Source organism: Pongo pygmaeus, chromosome 6 (genome assembly GCF_028885625.2).
Source record: "Pongo pygmaeus isolate AG05252 chromosome 6, NHGRI_mPonPyg2-v2.0_pri, whole genome shotgun sequence".
Lineage (NCBI taxonomy): Eukaryota > Metazoa > Chordata > Mammalia > Primates > Hominidae > Pongo > Pongo pygmaeus.
In genome coordinates this window covers 70,350,341-70,368,095 of record NC_072379.2, presented here as the reverse complement: position 1 = coordinate 70,368,095, position 17,755 = coordinate 70,350,341, and the positions used below count along the sequence as shown (strand labels likewise).

Genomic DNA, 17,755 nt, shown 5'->3' with positions numbered 1-17,755 from the left:
TGTCCTCTGCCCTCCCCCACCTCCCACCCCCATACACCACACTGCAGACACAGCTGAGGCTTCTCCCACAGGAATGCAGTGTGAGTGCACCTATCAACAGCCTTCCTGGAACAATTCAGGGTGATTGCACTCCCACAGAAGAGGCACTCCTGGATTCAGGCTTGCATGAGAGGCAGAGTCACAATTCCTCCCTACTTGGAACATCAACATTCCTACAGATGAAAAAAGCTGCCTGTTTGATCTGAATAGCCAGAACACTGGAACAAGAGTGAGGCTATGAGGTAGATCGCTTTCCTGCTGGCCTGGCAGGGGAGCTGAGGTAGCTCCCACCCTTCACCTAATAAATCTTCAGCAGGTCTAATTGAGAGCTCCCCCAGCCACCTTTATCAAGGCTAGGACCTCTGCCCACCACTGAGTATTACATCTACTCACTTGCCTTAGTTACAACTGGTACCTACCAAAGGATACCTCCCTATTGACCTGAAGACTGAATCAACTCAGTAAATAAAATACTAGAGAAAAATTAAAGTGTATACCACAACAGAATGAGATAAGCTTCAAGAGATTCCTGCCATTCCAACCCCATAGGAGACATTCAACTTGCCCACACACCAAGTACCCAGCTACTACAATCAGCATCTGGGAAAGCCAGTGCACAAAGATCCTCTATAACTCAGGAACTCATGCAGCATCTTCTCCCCTAAAAGCACCAAAAATCAAATTAGGCTATAATAAACATTAAAGTCAGATCCTTGAAAGGGGAAAAAATAAATTTAAAAAAAAACCTACAGTCCAATTAAAAAATAAATTCAAGAACAATTTGAAGAAATAGTCTACCCAAATAAGAAAGAATCAGAAAAGTAATTCTGGCAATATGACAAAACAGGGTTCTATAACAACCTATAACAGATCACACTAGATCCCAGGCAATGGATACAAACCAAGATGAAATCTCTGAAATGCCAGGTAAAGAATTCAGAAGGTTGATTATTAGCTATTCAAGGAGATACCAGAGAAAGGTGAAAAATAAAGACTTTTTTTTAAATCTATCATATAAATGAAAAAAATTCCAGAGAAATAGATATCATAATGAAAAAACAATCAGAACTTCTGAAAATGAAAGACACACCTAGGGAAATACAAAATGCAGTGGAAAGTTTCAACAATAGACTAGAACAAGTAGAAGAAAGAATTTCAGAGCTTGAAGACAAAGCTTTTGAATTAACCCAATCAGATGAAGTAAAAAAAAAAAAAAATTTAAAAAAAGAACAAAGTCTCCAAGAAATATAGGATTAACAACCTAAGAATAATTGGTGTGCCTGAGGGAGAAGTGAAGTCTAAAAGTTTGGAAAACTTATTTGAGGAAATAATTGAGGAAAACTTCCTGACGTTGCTAGAGATCTAGACATACGAATACAAGCAGCTCAAAAAACTCCTGGGAAATTCATTGCAAAAAGACCATCACCAAGGCACATAGTCATCAGGCTATCTAACGTCAAGACAAATGAAAGAAATGTTAAGAGCTATGAGAGAAAAGCATCAGGTAACCCACAAAGGAAAACCTATTAGACTAACAGCAGATTTCTCAGCAGAAACCTTACATGCTAGAGGGATTGGGGTCCTATCTTTAGCCTCCTGAAACAAATAATTGTCAGCCAAGAATTTTCTATTCAGCCAAACTAAGCTTCATAAATGAAGGAGAGATAAAATCTTTTGCAGACAAACAAATGCTGAGAAAATTAGCCACTACCAAACCAGCACTACAAGAAATGCTAAAATGAGTTGTAAATCTTGAAACAAAAGCTTGATATATCACAATGGAACCTCCTCCACATAAACCTCACAGGGTCTATAAAACAATAACACAATGAAAAAAAAGTACCTAGGTAAGAGCTAACATGATGAATAGAACAGTACCTCACATCTCAGTAGTAACATTGAATGTAAATGGCCTATATGCTCCATTAAAAGATACAGAATGGCAGAATGGATAAAGCCAACCAAGTATCTGCTGTCTTCAGGAGACTTACCTAACACATAAGGACTCTCACATAAACTTAAGGTAAAGAGGTGGAAAAATATATTGCAAGCAAACCAAATGGAAACCAAAAGTGGGCAGGAGTAGTGATCCTTATACCAGAAAAAGGATACATGATAGATGCTGCTACTTTAAGATTATAAGATTATCAGGTAAGACTTCTTTGAGGTGGTGATGTTTGCTACAGACCTCAATAAAGAGTAGGAAATAGGCCGAGTGTGGTGGCTCATGCCTGTAATCCCAACACTTTGGGAGGCCAAGGCAGGCGGATCACCTGAGGTCAGAAGTTTGAGACCAGCCTGGCCAACATGGTGAAACCCCATCTCTACTAAAAATACAAAAAATTAGCCAGGCATGGTGGTGGGCACCTGTAATCCCAGCTATTTGGGAGGCTGAGGTGGGAGAATCGCTTGAACCCAGGAGGCAGATGTTGCAGTGAGCCAAGACTGTGCCATTGCAGTCTAGCCTGGGCAACAAGAGCAAAACTCCATCTCAAAAAAAAAAAAAAAAAAAGGAGTAGAAATAAGCAGTTTAAGATCTGGAAAGAGTGACCTAGGCAGAGGAAGAGCAAGCATGTGGACCATTTTTAATACATTTATATGCACAGCCTTTTATGATCATTCGTTTGAACAAATATATACTTGGTGTTTGTAATATACCAGGCAGATTGCTAAGAACAAGACAGATACCATCCCTGCCTTCACAGGGCTCACAGCCTAGCGGAGGAGTTTGACATTTCACAAATGACTTCAAGTAACTATTCAATTGTAAGTCTGATGCTGGGGAGAGAAGAAAAACAGGCACTAAAAGAACACAGAATGGGTCAGCCTAACCTGGTGTGGCCAGACAGGAAAGAATTCCTTGAATAAATGATAATTACAGAATAACTAAATAATAAGCAGCAAAGTAGAAAGTAAAGTTCTAGATAGTGGAAATCTTATATTTGAAGAACTAAAGTAAGCATGGCTAGAGCATATATAAGGGGAAAAATGAGATAAGCCAGAAGAAACAGGGAGAAGAAGCAATCCAGCCAGTCAGCACATAGAATAGCAATTAGACATCTGTGAACTTCCAGCACCATTTGAAGAGGAAGAGTTATCTATAACCTAAAACTGCACACCTTTTATTTTGCCACATTCAATAGTGACCACGGATCAGCTTGCAGTGGGTTTCTTCTAACTAACTTCATATGACACCTTGGTTACAATTGCCAGATATCTGCTAGTGATGGTTAATATTAGGTATTAACTTGATTAGATTAAAGGATGCCTAAATAGCTGGTATTGTCTCTGGATGTGTCCGTGAGGGTGTTGCCAGAGGGGAGTGACATTTGAGTCCGTGGACTGGGAGAGGAAAACCCACCTTCAATGTGGGTGGGACAATTCAATTGGTTGCCAGCACAGCTAGAACAAAGCAGGCAGAAGAAGGTGGGATAAGCTGGCCTGCTGAGTCTTCTGGCTATCATCTTTCTCCTGTGCTGGATGCTTACTCCTGTTCCCTCTGCCCTTGGACATCAGAAAACAGGCTCTTCAGCCTTTGAAGGCTGCACTCTCACCTTCTCTACTTTTGAGGCTTTTGGACTTGAATTGAACCACTACCAGCTTCTTTCTTCCCCAGCTTGCAGAAGGCCTATTGTGGGATTCACCTTGTAACTGTGTGAGCCAATTCTCCCTAATAAATTATCTTTCATATATACATATATCTTATTAGTTCTGTTCCTCTGGAGAACCCTAATGCACTGCTCAGCTCCCAAATGGTCAACACTATTATGTATTTTCTGCATGCATTCCTCAAAAGGGACAAATTCCAAGTCCTCTCATCACATCTACCAGTCTATCTGCATCTTTCTTCACCTACTCTTTCCTCCTGTCCCTATGGATGAACTATCCATATTCCCAGCCAAGGTCAACTTTAATACCACTAATGCAGTAGGTCCCGTCCACTCTCACTTTACCACTGTCTTCTCACTGTGGAATCACCCCCATCAGCATAACAATGTGCTGTTTTATCATCCATCTGAAAAAAAAATCAAACTTAATCTGTAACTATTCAGCTACCTCCTCCCATTTCTCTACTCAATATGTACAAAAGTTCCTCCAAAAATCAGCCCTTCTATTCTTAGATCAATGCCAACAAGATTTTCATATCCACCACTCCCATCAAACACTGGTAATCTCACATTGCAAATGTTTATGTACAGTTCTCAGTCCTCACTTTTTAGAAATCCTAGGCAACATTTAACAGAATGGCAATTAGACATCTGTGACCTTCCAGTACCATTTGAAGAGGAAGAGTTATCTATAACCTAAAACTGCACACCTCCTTTTATTTTGCCACATTCTACGATGACCATGGATCAGCTTGCATCTGATTCAGCTCAATCAGAAAGTACTTTCTTCATTAAGTTTCTGGGATACTACCCTCTAATCCTTATGGCCACTCTTCTATCCCCTTACCTAATTCTTCCTCACCTCCTATAGCAAGTTGACTAAAGCACTAGATTAGTTGCTCAAACTTATCATCATTGGGAAGTTTCTGACAAGCTCAATATCTGATATTCAATAACTATTTACTCAATGTGCAAACAAATGACAGTAAAATTATGTAAGTACAGCAGCATTTCCAAAACATGAAAACCAGAAGCAATCCAGTAATATTAATGAAATTACTTGATTCTTAAGTTACTTACTTTTAACTAAAATTTTGATTAACAAAATGTCTAAGGAGCTGTATAGATAACTTACCATAGTACATCTGAGACTGCTGTTCTTAAAAAGACTGGCTTATAAGACAGGCCCTCAGCCAGCATCTGAGAATTAACTGACAAGGGCAAGTCACTATGCCTGCCTAGACTGTTGGTATCAACAACATGATTTATGCTGAACACCAACTTTCCTTCTGGAAATCTGGAATTTTTGTATGTGCCAAGCAGAGGATATCCAGATGACCAATCGAACACCCTGGGCATTGTATCTCTAACAGGCCTCCCTGGGCATAAATGTCACACACAATTTGCTGAATTTTCACTGCTGGAAGGAAGGTGTGCTTTGCATGATCCTTCAGGAGAGGGAGGGAAGAGAGCATCTAGAAGCCTGCAAATGGATTCCTCAAGATTCTGCCTGCATCTCTCTCTTCTGATCCAGCTGTATAACCTTAATACTTCATTGTAATAAGTCTTAGCCTTGAGTATAACTATACGCTCAGTCCCATGAGTTCTGGAAATTCTCCAAATGTGGAGGTTGTTTGGGGAACCTGACATAACAGCAGCTTATTCAAAAAGCCCAAATTCTTACCTGCTGATATGCTTCATAAATCACATCAAATAGAAAAGCTTGGGGCATTTCACTTGCTCTGTGTCTGGCACGTTCTAGCGAGTAGTCTAAGCAACCATCAGCAGATGGACTGATGACAGTAGATACAAGAGGTCGAATGGCTCCTGCTGCCTGAAGAACAAAGAGGCAAAGAATATATTTCACCTACAAGCCATTTTAAAGTGAAATTCTGAATTCAGTATCTCACTTTTGACAGATCATATTCATACCTTCAACAAGCTACCTTAAGAAAACATCTGAATAAGTGTGATTGGTTCAAAAATGGTTATTTCAGGTAAAAAAATCAATTTTGTAGTATTATAGTTTCATACATTAAGGTGAAATTTTCCTTCATTATAAGTTCAAAATCCTTCTGATCACAGGCCATTGAGGTCAACACTAAAAAAAAAGATGCTAAGATCCAATTGGGTATTCCCTGAAGATGAAGGAGGCAGAGAAGGACTATCATGAAATAATTGATATGGATTGCAAATTAATATTTATTAGTATACCCTCAGGAGGGTTACATATTAGGTACTTAAGGAAATAAACAAGTTCTCCAAGATCCCCTAGATGAGACTCAATAACCCAAACAATGTGGGTTGCTCTAATTTGTGATTTGTGTCTTGCTCTAATTCACAAGGAAAAACAGTTCCTGTCAAACACAGTCTCCATGCAATGCTTCCTCAGGCAATACCCATTGACTTCAATTGCTATGATGAAATTTCTCTCAATAATAGTTGCATCTGAACTTTAGAAGAGACATTTCATGTCTGACAATTTTTCCCTTTATCTTTTATGGAGTCCCATTGTAAGACAGTTTTGAAGGCCATTACCAGAACAACTGCCTTAGTGAAAACCCTTTAAAATATAGTTCAATGGTGGGCAGTTAACCAAACCTTAGATTTACTCCAAAACATCCTTTCTTCCACACAATTGCTACATGGGGATGATTGCAGCATATGAAATTAGTGCACAAATAAAACAAATGTCTTCTTGATGAGACCAACATCTGAACAAGATAGATAGTCCGCACATCGGTTTGCAAAAGTCAAGGGACTGGCTGAAAATCAAAGCAAATGTATGAGCCAAACAGACAGTTTATAAATGTGTCACCCCTTCCAGTGCCTCAAGTAGGAATTTGGAACCTAAGCATAAAAACAAAAATGAGGACACAGGGTGACAAAGAGGAAGTAGTATCCAAGTAGGTGAAGGGTAGGTCAACTGGTCAAGCCCAGTACCTATCAGTAGGGCTAGAAGATTAGACAGGAAGGAAATGCAGGTACACACAAACATGTATGCTGCTTTAAGAAAAAAAGATTCCACTGAAACTACGTATATTTTTGGAATTCTATATCAGGGCATGAAGTTAAAAAATACTTAAGAGAACACGAGACATCCAAAATGCCAATGCAAGGGGCTCTGCAGACTCTCTCCTCATTGAAACTAGTGAAAAGTATTTTAAGAACCATTAAAAGCCTCTGAAAATTGTCCTAAGGACATTCAGCAAATGAAAAAAACATTTATTCGAGAAAATCTACTAAATTTTGGTAAGAACAGACTGTGTAGTACTCAAGCCGTGACCCATTTCTTCTTCTATCCTCCAGCCAGCTCAATGTAATGGACGCTCTACTCAGAGTAGGTATGGCTAAAAAGATACGGCCCCCTCACCCCAAGTTCCCAGTATGAAGGGCAGACTGCCAGCATTTCCTATGCCCCTCAGCACTATGGCACAGCGGCTAAAATCTATGCAAGTGTGGACACGAGGTTGAGGCCCACCTCTTTCACATAGTTCCCACCCATGCCCCAGAATACCCAGAATACTGGGGCCCTGATCACTCTTCTTCCAGCTCACACATACGCCAGTTTTCATACCAGGGGAAATAAAAGACCAGAGTCTTCTACTGCCGTCATGTAGATCACAGAGTAGGGAGTTTACTCCAAAAAAAATAGTGCACTGTGCCTACCCACAGTTTCAAAGCAGTGATGTGGTGATTTTTCACAAGTAGAAGACAAAGGATGTGAGAGTAGAGAGCTATGAAGCTCTCCCAAAGGGAACTCACTTTATTTGGAAATTCAAACCTAAGTGTACTCTCAAAAGAGATCATCATGGTAAGCAATTAAAAGAATGCTGGAGATACATGAGCACAAAAAAAAACTGTCAGACAGTCAGTTTACCAGTGAAAGCCACGGGAAAACACAGCCAACAAAAGCTCTCCTTGGATTAGGAACAAATCTCAAAAACTACCCCTGCAAAGGGGCTAGAATTTAACTGAGGCTACAAGGGATATGTGCCCAAGGCATTATCAAAAATAAAGATGAGCAATTAGCACACAATGAGTGTAGCTTAACAGTTACGTGAGATATCAAAGGCAGACAATATAATAGAGGTCTGTGAAGGAGACAGTCAAAGACAGCCCCACTGAAACCACTATCATTCTAGGATGACTATATAATACTCAAGTGTCCACCCTCTGAAAAAGCAACATCAGAAGCTTTTCCCTGTGAAAGTAAAAGACATCACTAAAATAGGCCAACCAAGTCATAAACAAATAAGCAAACAACTCATGCATCCAAATAGGAAAGTGATATCCTCCAGGGATGGGGTGGGAGGGGAAGGGCAGGCAAGAGGAACTGCCTATGAGAAGGCCCCGCCCATATATCAAACTTAGCAGATGAAGACCTCAAATCAGAATCAGCTATTATAAATACATTCAAAGAACTAGAGGAAATTACACTTAAAGTAGTAAGGCAAGGTATGACAATATCACTAATGTTAAGCAGTTTAAAAATATAGAAATTCTGGAACTGAAAACTACAACTATAATGAACATTTATAAAGGAGCTCAGTGACAGGCTTGAACTGGAGAGGAATCAATGAACTTACACTTAGATAAATAGAGGTAATACAATCCAAACAACAGAGAAAAAAGGATGAAGATAAATGAACAGAGCCGCAGAATAAAGGACACCATTAAGTACACAACAATTTTGTATTGGGAGTACCAAAAGGAAAGACGAGAAAGAAGCAGAAAAAAAAAATTTCAAGGAAATGACTGGCAACCTCCCAAAATAAAGGAAAAATTAGTCTTCAAGAAGCTCAATGAAGTCCAAGTAGAAAAATCAGAAAAAAATCCACATCTAGACACATCATAGTAAAAGTGCTGAAAACCAAAGTCAAGGAAAAAAATCTTGAAAGCAGCTCGAGAAAAATGATTAGCAAGAGAACATCAATATTAACAAGTGACTTATCAGAAACAATAAAAGTTAGAAGGCAGTGGGGTAATAGTCACTAATAGGAAAAATATCTCATATCCAGCAAAACCAATATTTCACACATGAAAGCAAAATGAAAACACTTCCACAGAAACACAGAATTCTTTGCTAACAGATTCATCTTAGGAAAAAAGTAGCAACAAATGTTCAGCCTGAAGGACATTTGAAGACAGCAATTCTAATTCACATTAAAAAACAAAGTGTACCAGTAAAGATAATGTAATTATAAAAGACAATATAAATGTATGTTTCTCTTTATATACTGTTTTTAAAAGCAATTATGGAACGTGAGAGTTCCCTGACACCCCTCACGGGACCTGCAACAGGGGTGTGGCTCATCTGTTTGGCTGCCATACACTCAAACCCCTTATGGGATGGGGAGCACCCAGATGGGCAGGTGCAGTAGCCAGAGAGAGCGCTTTTGGGCTCCAGCCCCACAGTAGCATCTAGGGGTGGGTACCTGTGACTCCTAAAGCCCCAGTGGGCATGCATGTTACAGTGCTCCTTTAGCTCTGCCGTCCACAGACAGCTTAAATGTTAACCAGCTCAGTGCCCTCTTGGTATCCAGGTCCCTGTCCAGCGTCCAGGAAGCATCATATCATACATGAACTTGAACGATGGTGAATGTGGGGGTTTTATTGAGTGGTGGAGGTGGCTCTCGGTAGGATGGATGGGGAGCTAAAAGAGGGACGGGGTGGGAAGATGATCTCCTCCTAGAGTTTGGCTGTCCAATGGTCAATCTCTCTGACCACCCCCAGCTGAACTGCTCTCAACGTTCAGATGCTCTTTCTCTTCTCTGCTGCGCCATTCTGCCATTCTGCTGTTCTTTTGTCTGTCTGCTCTTCTGCTCATGGAGCCTGGGGTTTGGGACTTATGTAGGTACAGGATAGGGAGGGTGTGGCAGGCCAAAAAGCAACATTTGGGTGTGAAAACAGGAAAGTCTGTTCCCATTTAGGACCATGAGTTTCCAGGCTTGAGGATGGGGCCTTTGCCAGTGAACTGCCTTCTTCTATCCAGTAGTTCCCTGCCTCCTACCTGTATAAATTATATTGAACAATAGATACATAGTTAACTGATTAGTCTATAACATATTGAACTGTGTATATTTGATGAAAATAGCAAAAAGGAGGTGAATAGGGATAAAGGTGTACTGGATTAAGGAAATGACACCAGATGGCAAATTGCACCCACAGTAACAAATTAATTAAAAATGACAGGCAAGGAAGTTAATACAACAAACTCTATAAATACATACTTGCAGCTGGGTACAGTGGCTCACACCTGTAATCCCAGCACTCTGGGAGGGAGAGGCAGGCAAATCACTTGAGGTAAGGAGTTTGAGACCAGCCTGGCCAACATGGGGAAACCCTGACTCTACTAAAAGTACAAAAATTAGCAGAGTGTGGTGGTGAATGCCTGTAGTCCCAGCTACTTGGAGGGGTGAAGCAGGAGAATCACTTGAACCCAGGAAGCAGAGTTTACAGTGAGCTGAGATTGTGCCACTACACTCCAGCCTGGGCGATAGAGACTGTCTCAAACATTTTTTTTAATTTAAAATTTTAAAAAAAAGATATATATATATATATATACACACACACACATTTGCTCACTTTTCATCTTCTATAGATAGCAAAATATAAACTAATAATTATTAGGTTGGTACAAAAGTAACTGCAGTTTTTACCATTACTTTCGATGGCAAAAAATATAATGGATTGTTGGGTTTCTTACATAGATATAATATGCATAATAACAACAAAAAAGAGGAAAATAGAGCCATGTAATTTTTAAATATCTCACTGGAATTAAGGTAGTAAATTCTGAAGCAAATAAATGTTTGCATGTATACTGTAGGCCCTAGAGCAACCACTAACAATGAAACTGAAAAAATTAGAAAATATAAAGGAATTAAAGTATTACAATAAAAATTTTCACTTACTACAAAAGAAAGCAATAAGAGACATGAAAAAAGTAAACTAGCAGACAAATCTAATTATATATTAAAATGAATGGATCAAAAGTCAACAACTGTCAAACTGAATTTTTTTTAAATCTATCATATGCTGTCTACGAGACACAACTATGATTCAAAGACACAAATAGGTTGAATTTAAAAGATGTCCAAAATGCAAGCAAAAACGAACAAAGCTGAAGAAATAAACAATCCAACAATAGTTGGAAACATCAATATTCTACTTTCAGTAGTGGCTAGAACTAGGCAGATCAACATGGAAACAAAAGACCTGAAAAATACTATAAACCAAATAAAACTAACAGACATCTATTAAACATACCACCCAACAACAGCAGAATACCTATTTCAAGCGCACATGGAACATTCTCTAGAACAGACCATATGCTGGACCATAAAACAAGTTTTAGGAGGATCAAAAGCATACCAAGTATAGTCTCTTAGAATAGAATAAAATTAGACACAAAGTTGGAAACTCATTTATTCTTTTCTTTCTTTGTGGGGGGAGGCAAGGTCTTGCTCTGTCCCCCCAGGCTGGAGTACAGTGGCACAATCACAGCTCACTAATGCTTCAGCCTCCTGGGCTCAAGCAACCTGCCAGCCTCAGCCTCCCAAGTAGCTGGGACTACAGGCATGTGCCACCCCACCTAGCTAATATTTGATAGAGACAGGGTTTCACCATGTTGCCCAGGCTGGTCTCAAACTCCTGGGTTCAAGCAATCTGCCTGCCTTGGAGTCCCCAAGTGGGCATGGAGCAACCATGCCCAGCCAAAGTTTGGAATTTAAAGTATGTGGAAAATTTAAACTAAAAAAAAAAAAAAAAAAGCCAAAGAAACCACTAGCAAACTTGAAAATACTTTTAAATTAAAACACAAACAATATGAAAATGTATGGGGTACAGCCAAAGCAGCCCTTTGAAGAAAATGTATAACCGTAAATGCCTATATAAAAAGATTCTAGACAAGTGTAATTTTCCACCTTAAGACACTGGGGGAAAAAAGAACTAAAATTAAGACAGACAAAGAGTAAACAAAAGAAATAAATTAGAGAACAGAAAAAGAAAAAAAGCCAAATATGGTTCTCTTATAAAATAACAGTTGAGCCTGGGCGCGGTGGCTCATGCCTGTAATCCCAGCACTTTGGGAGGCCAAGGCAGGTGGATCACTTGAGGTCAGGAGTTTGAGACCAGCCTGGCCAACATGGTGAAATCCTGTCTCTACTAAAAATACAAAAAATTATCCAGGCATGGTGATGCATGGCTGTAATCCCAGTTACTCGGGAGGGTGAGGCAGGGGAATCACTTGAACCCAAGAGGCAGTGGATGCAGTGAGCTGAGATGGCGCCACTGCATTCCAGCCTGGGCGACAGAGCAAGACTCCGTCTCAAACCAACAAAAACAGTTCACAACCTTTGACCAAAAAAAAAGGCAAATTAGTAAAATCGGAAGGTAGTGACATTTCTATCAACCTCAGAGAAATAAAAAGGAATACAAAACTACAAACTATATTCCAGCAAATTAGAAAAGTGATAAAATTAACAAATTCCTAGAAAGACAAGTAACCAAAATTAACTTGATAATAGAAAGTCTGAATAGACCTATAAAAAGGAAATTGAATTAGTAATTTAGAAACTTTTCACAAAGAAAAGCCAAGATCCAGAAGGCTCCACTGGTGAACTATGCCAAAAATTTAAAGAACAGTTAATACTAATTCCTCAAACTTTTCCATAAAAATAGAGAATGCTTCCCAACTCATTCTGTAAGACCAGTATTATCCTAATACCAAAAACAAACACAGCACAAGAAAAGAAAGCCAATTAGAAGTGTCTGTTCATGTCCTTCGTCCACTTTTTGATGGGGTTGTTTGTTTTTTTCTTGTACATTTGTTGGAGTTCATTGTAGATTCTGGATATTAGCCCTTTGTCAGATGAGTAGGTTGTGAAAATTTTCTCCCATTTTGTAGGTTGCCTGTTCACTCTGATGGTAGTTTCTTTTGCTGTGCAGAAGCTCTTTAGTTTAATTAGATCCCATTTGTCTATTTTGGCTTTTGTTGCCATTGCTTTTGGTGTTTTCGACATGAAGTCCTTGCCCATGCCTATGTCCTGAATGGTAATGCCTAGGTTTTCTTCTAGGGTTTTGATGGTTTTAGGTCTAACATTTAAGTCTTTAATCCATCTTGAATTGATTTTTGTATAAGGTGTAAGGAAGGGATCCAGTTTCAGCTTTCTGCATATGGCTAGCCAGTTTTCCCAACACCATTTATTAAATAGGGAATCCTTTCCCCATTGCTTGTTTTTGTCAGGTTTGTCAAAGATCAGATAGTTGTAGATATGTGGCATTATTTCTGACAGCTCTGTTCTGTTCCATTGATCTATATATCTGTTTTGGTACCAGTACCATGCTGTTTTGGTTACTGTAGCCTTGTAGTATAGTTTGAAGTCAGGTAGCGTGATGCCTCCAGCTTTGTTCTTTTGGCTTAGGATTGACTTGGCGATGCGGGCTCTTTTTTGGTTCCATATGAACTTTAAAGTAGTTTTTTCCAATTCTGTGAAGAAAGTCATTGGTAACTTGATGGGGATGGCATTGAATCTGTAAATTACCTTGGGAAGGATGGCCATTTTCATGATATTGATTCTTCCTACCCATGAGCATGGAATGTTCTTCCATTTGTTTGTATCCTCTTTCATTTCATTGAGCAGTGGTTTGTAGTTCTCCTTGAAGAGGTCCTTCACATCCCTTGTAAGTTGGATTCCTAGGTATTTTATTCTCTTTGAAGCAATTGTGAATGGGAGTTCACTCATGATTTGGCTCTCTGTTTGTCTGTTATTGATGTATAAGAATGCTTGCGATTTTTGTACATTGATTTTGTATCCTGACATTTATGCAGCCAAAAAACACATGAAAAAATGCTCACCATCACTGGCCATCAGAGAAATGAAAATCAAAACCACAATGAGATACCATCTCACACCAGTTAGAATGGCAATCATTAAAAAGTCAGGAAACAACAGGTGCTGGAGAGGATGTGGAGAAATAGGAACACTTTTACACTGTTGGTGGGACTGTAAACTAGTTCAACCCTTGTGGAAGTCAGTGTGGCGATTCCTCAGGGATCTAGAACTAGAAATACCATTTGACCCAGCCATCCCATTACTGGGTATATACCCAAAGGACTATAAATCATGCTGCTATAAAGACACATGCACACGTATGTTTATTGCAGCATTATTCACAATAGCAAAGACTTGGAACCAACCCAAATGTCCAACAATGATAGACTGGATAAAGAAAATGTGGCACATATACACCATGGAATACTATGCAGCCATAAAAAATGATGAGTTCATGTCCTTTGTAGGGACATGGATGAAATTGGAAATCATCATTCTCAGTAAACTATCGCAAGAACAAAAAACCAAACACCGCATATTCTCACTCATAGGTGGGAATTGAACAATGAGAACACATGGACACAGGAAGGGGAACATCACACTTCAGGGACTGTTGTGGGGTGGGGGGAGGGGGGAGGGATAGCACTGGGAGATATACCTAATGCTAGATGACGAGTTAGTGGGTGCAGCGCACCAGCATGGCACATGTATACATATGTAACTTACCTGCACGTTGCGCACATGTACCATAGAGCCTAAAGTATTATAATAATAATAATAATAATAATAAAAAGAAAAAAAAAAAGAAAGCCAATTAGGGAGATTAGTTTGTAAACAATGCAAAAACAGATGCAAAAATTCTCAACAAGATACTTACAAACCCAATTCAGCAACATATAAAAAAGCATTATACACCATGACCAAGTGGGATATATCCCAGGAATACCAGATCGGTTCAACGTATCAAAAAAAAATAGTCAATGTAATAAACCAAGTTAATAGAATAAAGGACAAACATATGAACATGTCAATAGGTGCATAGAACTCATCTGACAAAATCCAACACCCCTTTGTGAGAAAAGCACAAAAATTAGAAACAGAAGAGATCTTGCTCAACCTGAAGAAGAGTGTCTGTGAAAAATCCACAGTTAAGATCATGCTTACTGGTAAAATACTGAGTATTTTCCTTTTATGATCAAGAGTAAGCAAGGAAATCCACCGTTGGCCATTCCCAGTAAACACTGTAATGGGAGTCCTAGCTAGGATAATTAAGCAAGAAAATGTAATAAGCTATCCAAAAGAAGTAAAGCTATCTCTATTTGCAGATAGCATGATCCTGTATATAGAAGACACTAATGAAGTGTCTTCTAACTATTAGAAGAAGTGAGTTGTCAGCAAGGATACAGAGAACAAGCCTAGTATACCAAAAAAAAAAAAAAAAGTTTATTGCTAGTATATAGAAATACAACAATCCAAAAATGAAATTTTAAAAATTCACTCACAAAAGCATTGAGAAGGCCACTTAAGAGTAAATTTAATGAAGAAGTTCAGAAGTTACTACAAAAACTCCAAAAAAATGTCCTGGCTTCTAATGGCCAATGTCTCTACTTAGCTACTTTTACCCATTCCCTCTCAAATATGTCTCTACATTTAGTCTTCTTCTTTCTGTCCTGCCTTCTCAATTTCCAGTCTTCCATTTAATTATGCTTATTAATATACAAGTATGCCATGACTTCTGCCATCATTAAATCAATTCTTTTGATATACATCTTCTTCCAGCTAATAACAAGTTTCTTCACACAAGTATAAAGCCCAGCTCTGAATTATCTGTATAAGAGCACATCTCCAATTTCTGTCTTCCTATGCTTTCTGGAATCTATTTCAATCAGCCCATTATCGCCACACCACCACAAAAATACATTTAACCAAGGTCACCAATGACCCCCACGTTGCCAAATCCAATTAATAGTTCTTAGTCTTCTTGAGTGTTTGTTCACTTAGTTTTCAGAAATCATTCTCAACCACACCCTCTCATCTTCCAAACTAACTCCTAGGTCCTTACTTTCCCAGACTGTAAATGGTAAAGTATTCCAGAGCTGCATCCTCATACCTCTCTATTGTTAAATGGGAAAAAACTTAGACAAGTTTGCATTTTAATCGAGCTTGAGTAAACAAAATCAGCAAAACAAAAATGACTTGTGAATCACACAGCCCTCCAAACCAGAGCAGTTTTGGAGAACTCCAATAACATAATCTGACAGCATTTACAGGAAATGGAAGTGCTGTGTAGAGATGATTTAATAAGTTACAGCTCAATAGGTTATAGGTCCTCCTGCAATTAACTAATGCTCAGCTACTGAAGTTAAACTCTGTATTGGTTTGGTCTGTTATGCTTAGTTCAGGAGCCTAGTCAAAGTCAATGGCGTCCTATAAATTTTATTTAATACTATCTACAGTCATTCTATTAAGGACCACATGAAGTCCCATGATTTTAAACATCATCTACATGAGAACTTCCAAACCTATATATCCAGCCCAGAATTCTCTTGAATTCTGGATTTGCACTTCCAAATGCCCATTTAATATTTCCACTTAGTTCAAAATGCATACCTCTACTGCAACAAATTGAACTCAAAGTTTTGGTTTTACCCACTCCACAGCCTCCAAACCTGCTCCTACAGACGGCCATCTACGCAAACATGAACTCTATTCTTCCAGTTATTCTTGCCCAAAATCTTGAATGCTGTCCTTGATTTCTCCCCCACTCTTATAATTCAGTCCATCAGTAATCCAGTCCCTGTCAAAGTATTCCAAATCTGCCCACTTCTCACTGTCTCCGCTATCCAAGTCGAAGCCACCCATCCTCCCTCTGAGATTACTCCAGTAGCCTCCCAATTGGTATCTCTTTCATTCTTGTCCTTCCACAGTCTATTCTTCACAAAGCAATAGAACAAACCTGTTCATGATGAGTTAGATCATGTCTCTCTTCTGTTCAAAATCTTCCAAGAGCTTTCTATCTCAAAGAACTAGTCAAGTTCCCTCCATTTAATTCAACTTAAATCATGCTAAAAAATTCAGTTCCTCATTTCCACTAGGAGCATTTTAAGTACTCAATAGCCATGTGTGACTAGTAGCTTAGGTACTAGACAGTGGAGTTAGCCTATTTCCATCACTGCAGAATGTTTTATTGGACAGCAGTGCCCTAGAATGTTCACTCCATGACTGCTGTCTCTCCAGCACCTAGAAAAGCGCCTAACACATAGCAGGCACTCAGTAAATAAGGGTTACATTAGGGAATCAGTGTTGTAGGTCTTAGAGATACTGATTAGGCCACACAAATAAGTCAAAGTGTCACTTGGTAATACACATGTCTTCATGATATTTTACACAGCAGCAGCATCTGAAGAAATTTCAAGATGAGGTCAAACCAAATCCCATTCCCTCAGTAAGACACCTACCTTGCTGTGATAGAAGCACCCTGTATTTGTAGTCTACGAACAATGCAAGTCTCATTCATGCCACTTAATAGCTGTATTATTTGGAACAAGTTCATCTCTGCTTAATTAATATTCTTTTCTATGAAATGAAAAATTTTAACCCGGTATTTTACTTCAGGCCCCTTCAGCTTTAGTACTATAATATTTTATGAAGAAAGCCCCCACATGTCAAAGCTTCCAATCCAACAATTCACTCTAAGTTCTCTCAATAGCCATCATACCCCTACAGAGTAATAGTTACGTGGTGGCGGTTTCCCAAACCAAAATAGAAATGTCAGCCTTACAAAACGGCAGAATATTATATCATCACCCATGCAGAAAACATCCATCTCAGTAGAGCGCATGGGCAAACAGTAATCTTAGATTCTTCATATTTCTGTCCTACTATCACACAGCTATCTAGTTCATATGATAGATTTATATTATCTGAAAGAGCTAGACAACCATATTCCAAGCACTATGCTTTGCATAATGACGAATACGCAAAATGCAATCCTTGCTCTGAAAGGGTTCAGTTTCGGTGGGAGGGAGAGGGTAGATGCACCCCTTCCAGAGACCAGTTATTAAATGCTAAAATGCTACAAATACACTGTGAACTCGTTTCCCTCATCTCAGTTACTTGATGAATATAAGCCATTAATAAATTGCTTTTGGTATTTTAACCTCAGTTCCTATTATGAAAACTTCCTAATAGTTTCTCAATACTATATTCACTCATTTTTATGACTTTTAAAGAATTACGTAGTTTAAATAAAAACTTGAACACCCTCTC

At 38.9% G+C, this 17,755-nt stretch overlaps 1 protein-coding gene across 14 annotated transcripts in view; it reads right to left on the bottom strand.

Annotated features, from left to right (window-relative positions):
- Window positions 1–17,755, bottom strand: part of CRPPA (CDP-L-ribitol pyrophosphorylase A) — a 328,167-nt gene that overhangs the window by 281,555 nt on the left and 28,857 nt on the right. For 11 of the 14 annotated variants that reach the window (XM_063667502.1, XM_054494935.2, XM_063667508.1 and 8 more), the window contains exon 3: window positions 5,332–5,481. The exons of the other annotated variants lie outside the window; for them this stretch is intronic. In XM_063667502.1, the coding sequence (XP_063523572.1) occupies window positions 5,332–5,481 (150 nt within the window). The remainder of the gene's footprint in view (window positions 1–5,331; window positions 5,482–17,755) is intronic. 14 annotated transcript variants of the gene reach the window in all.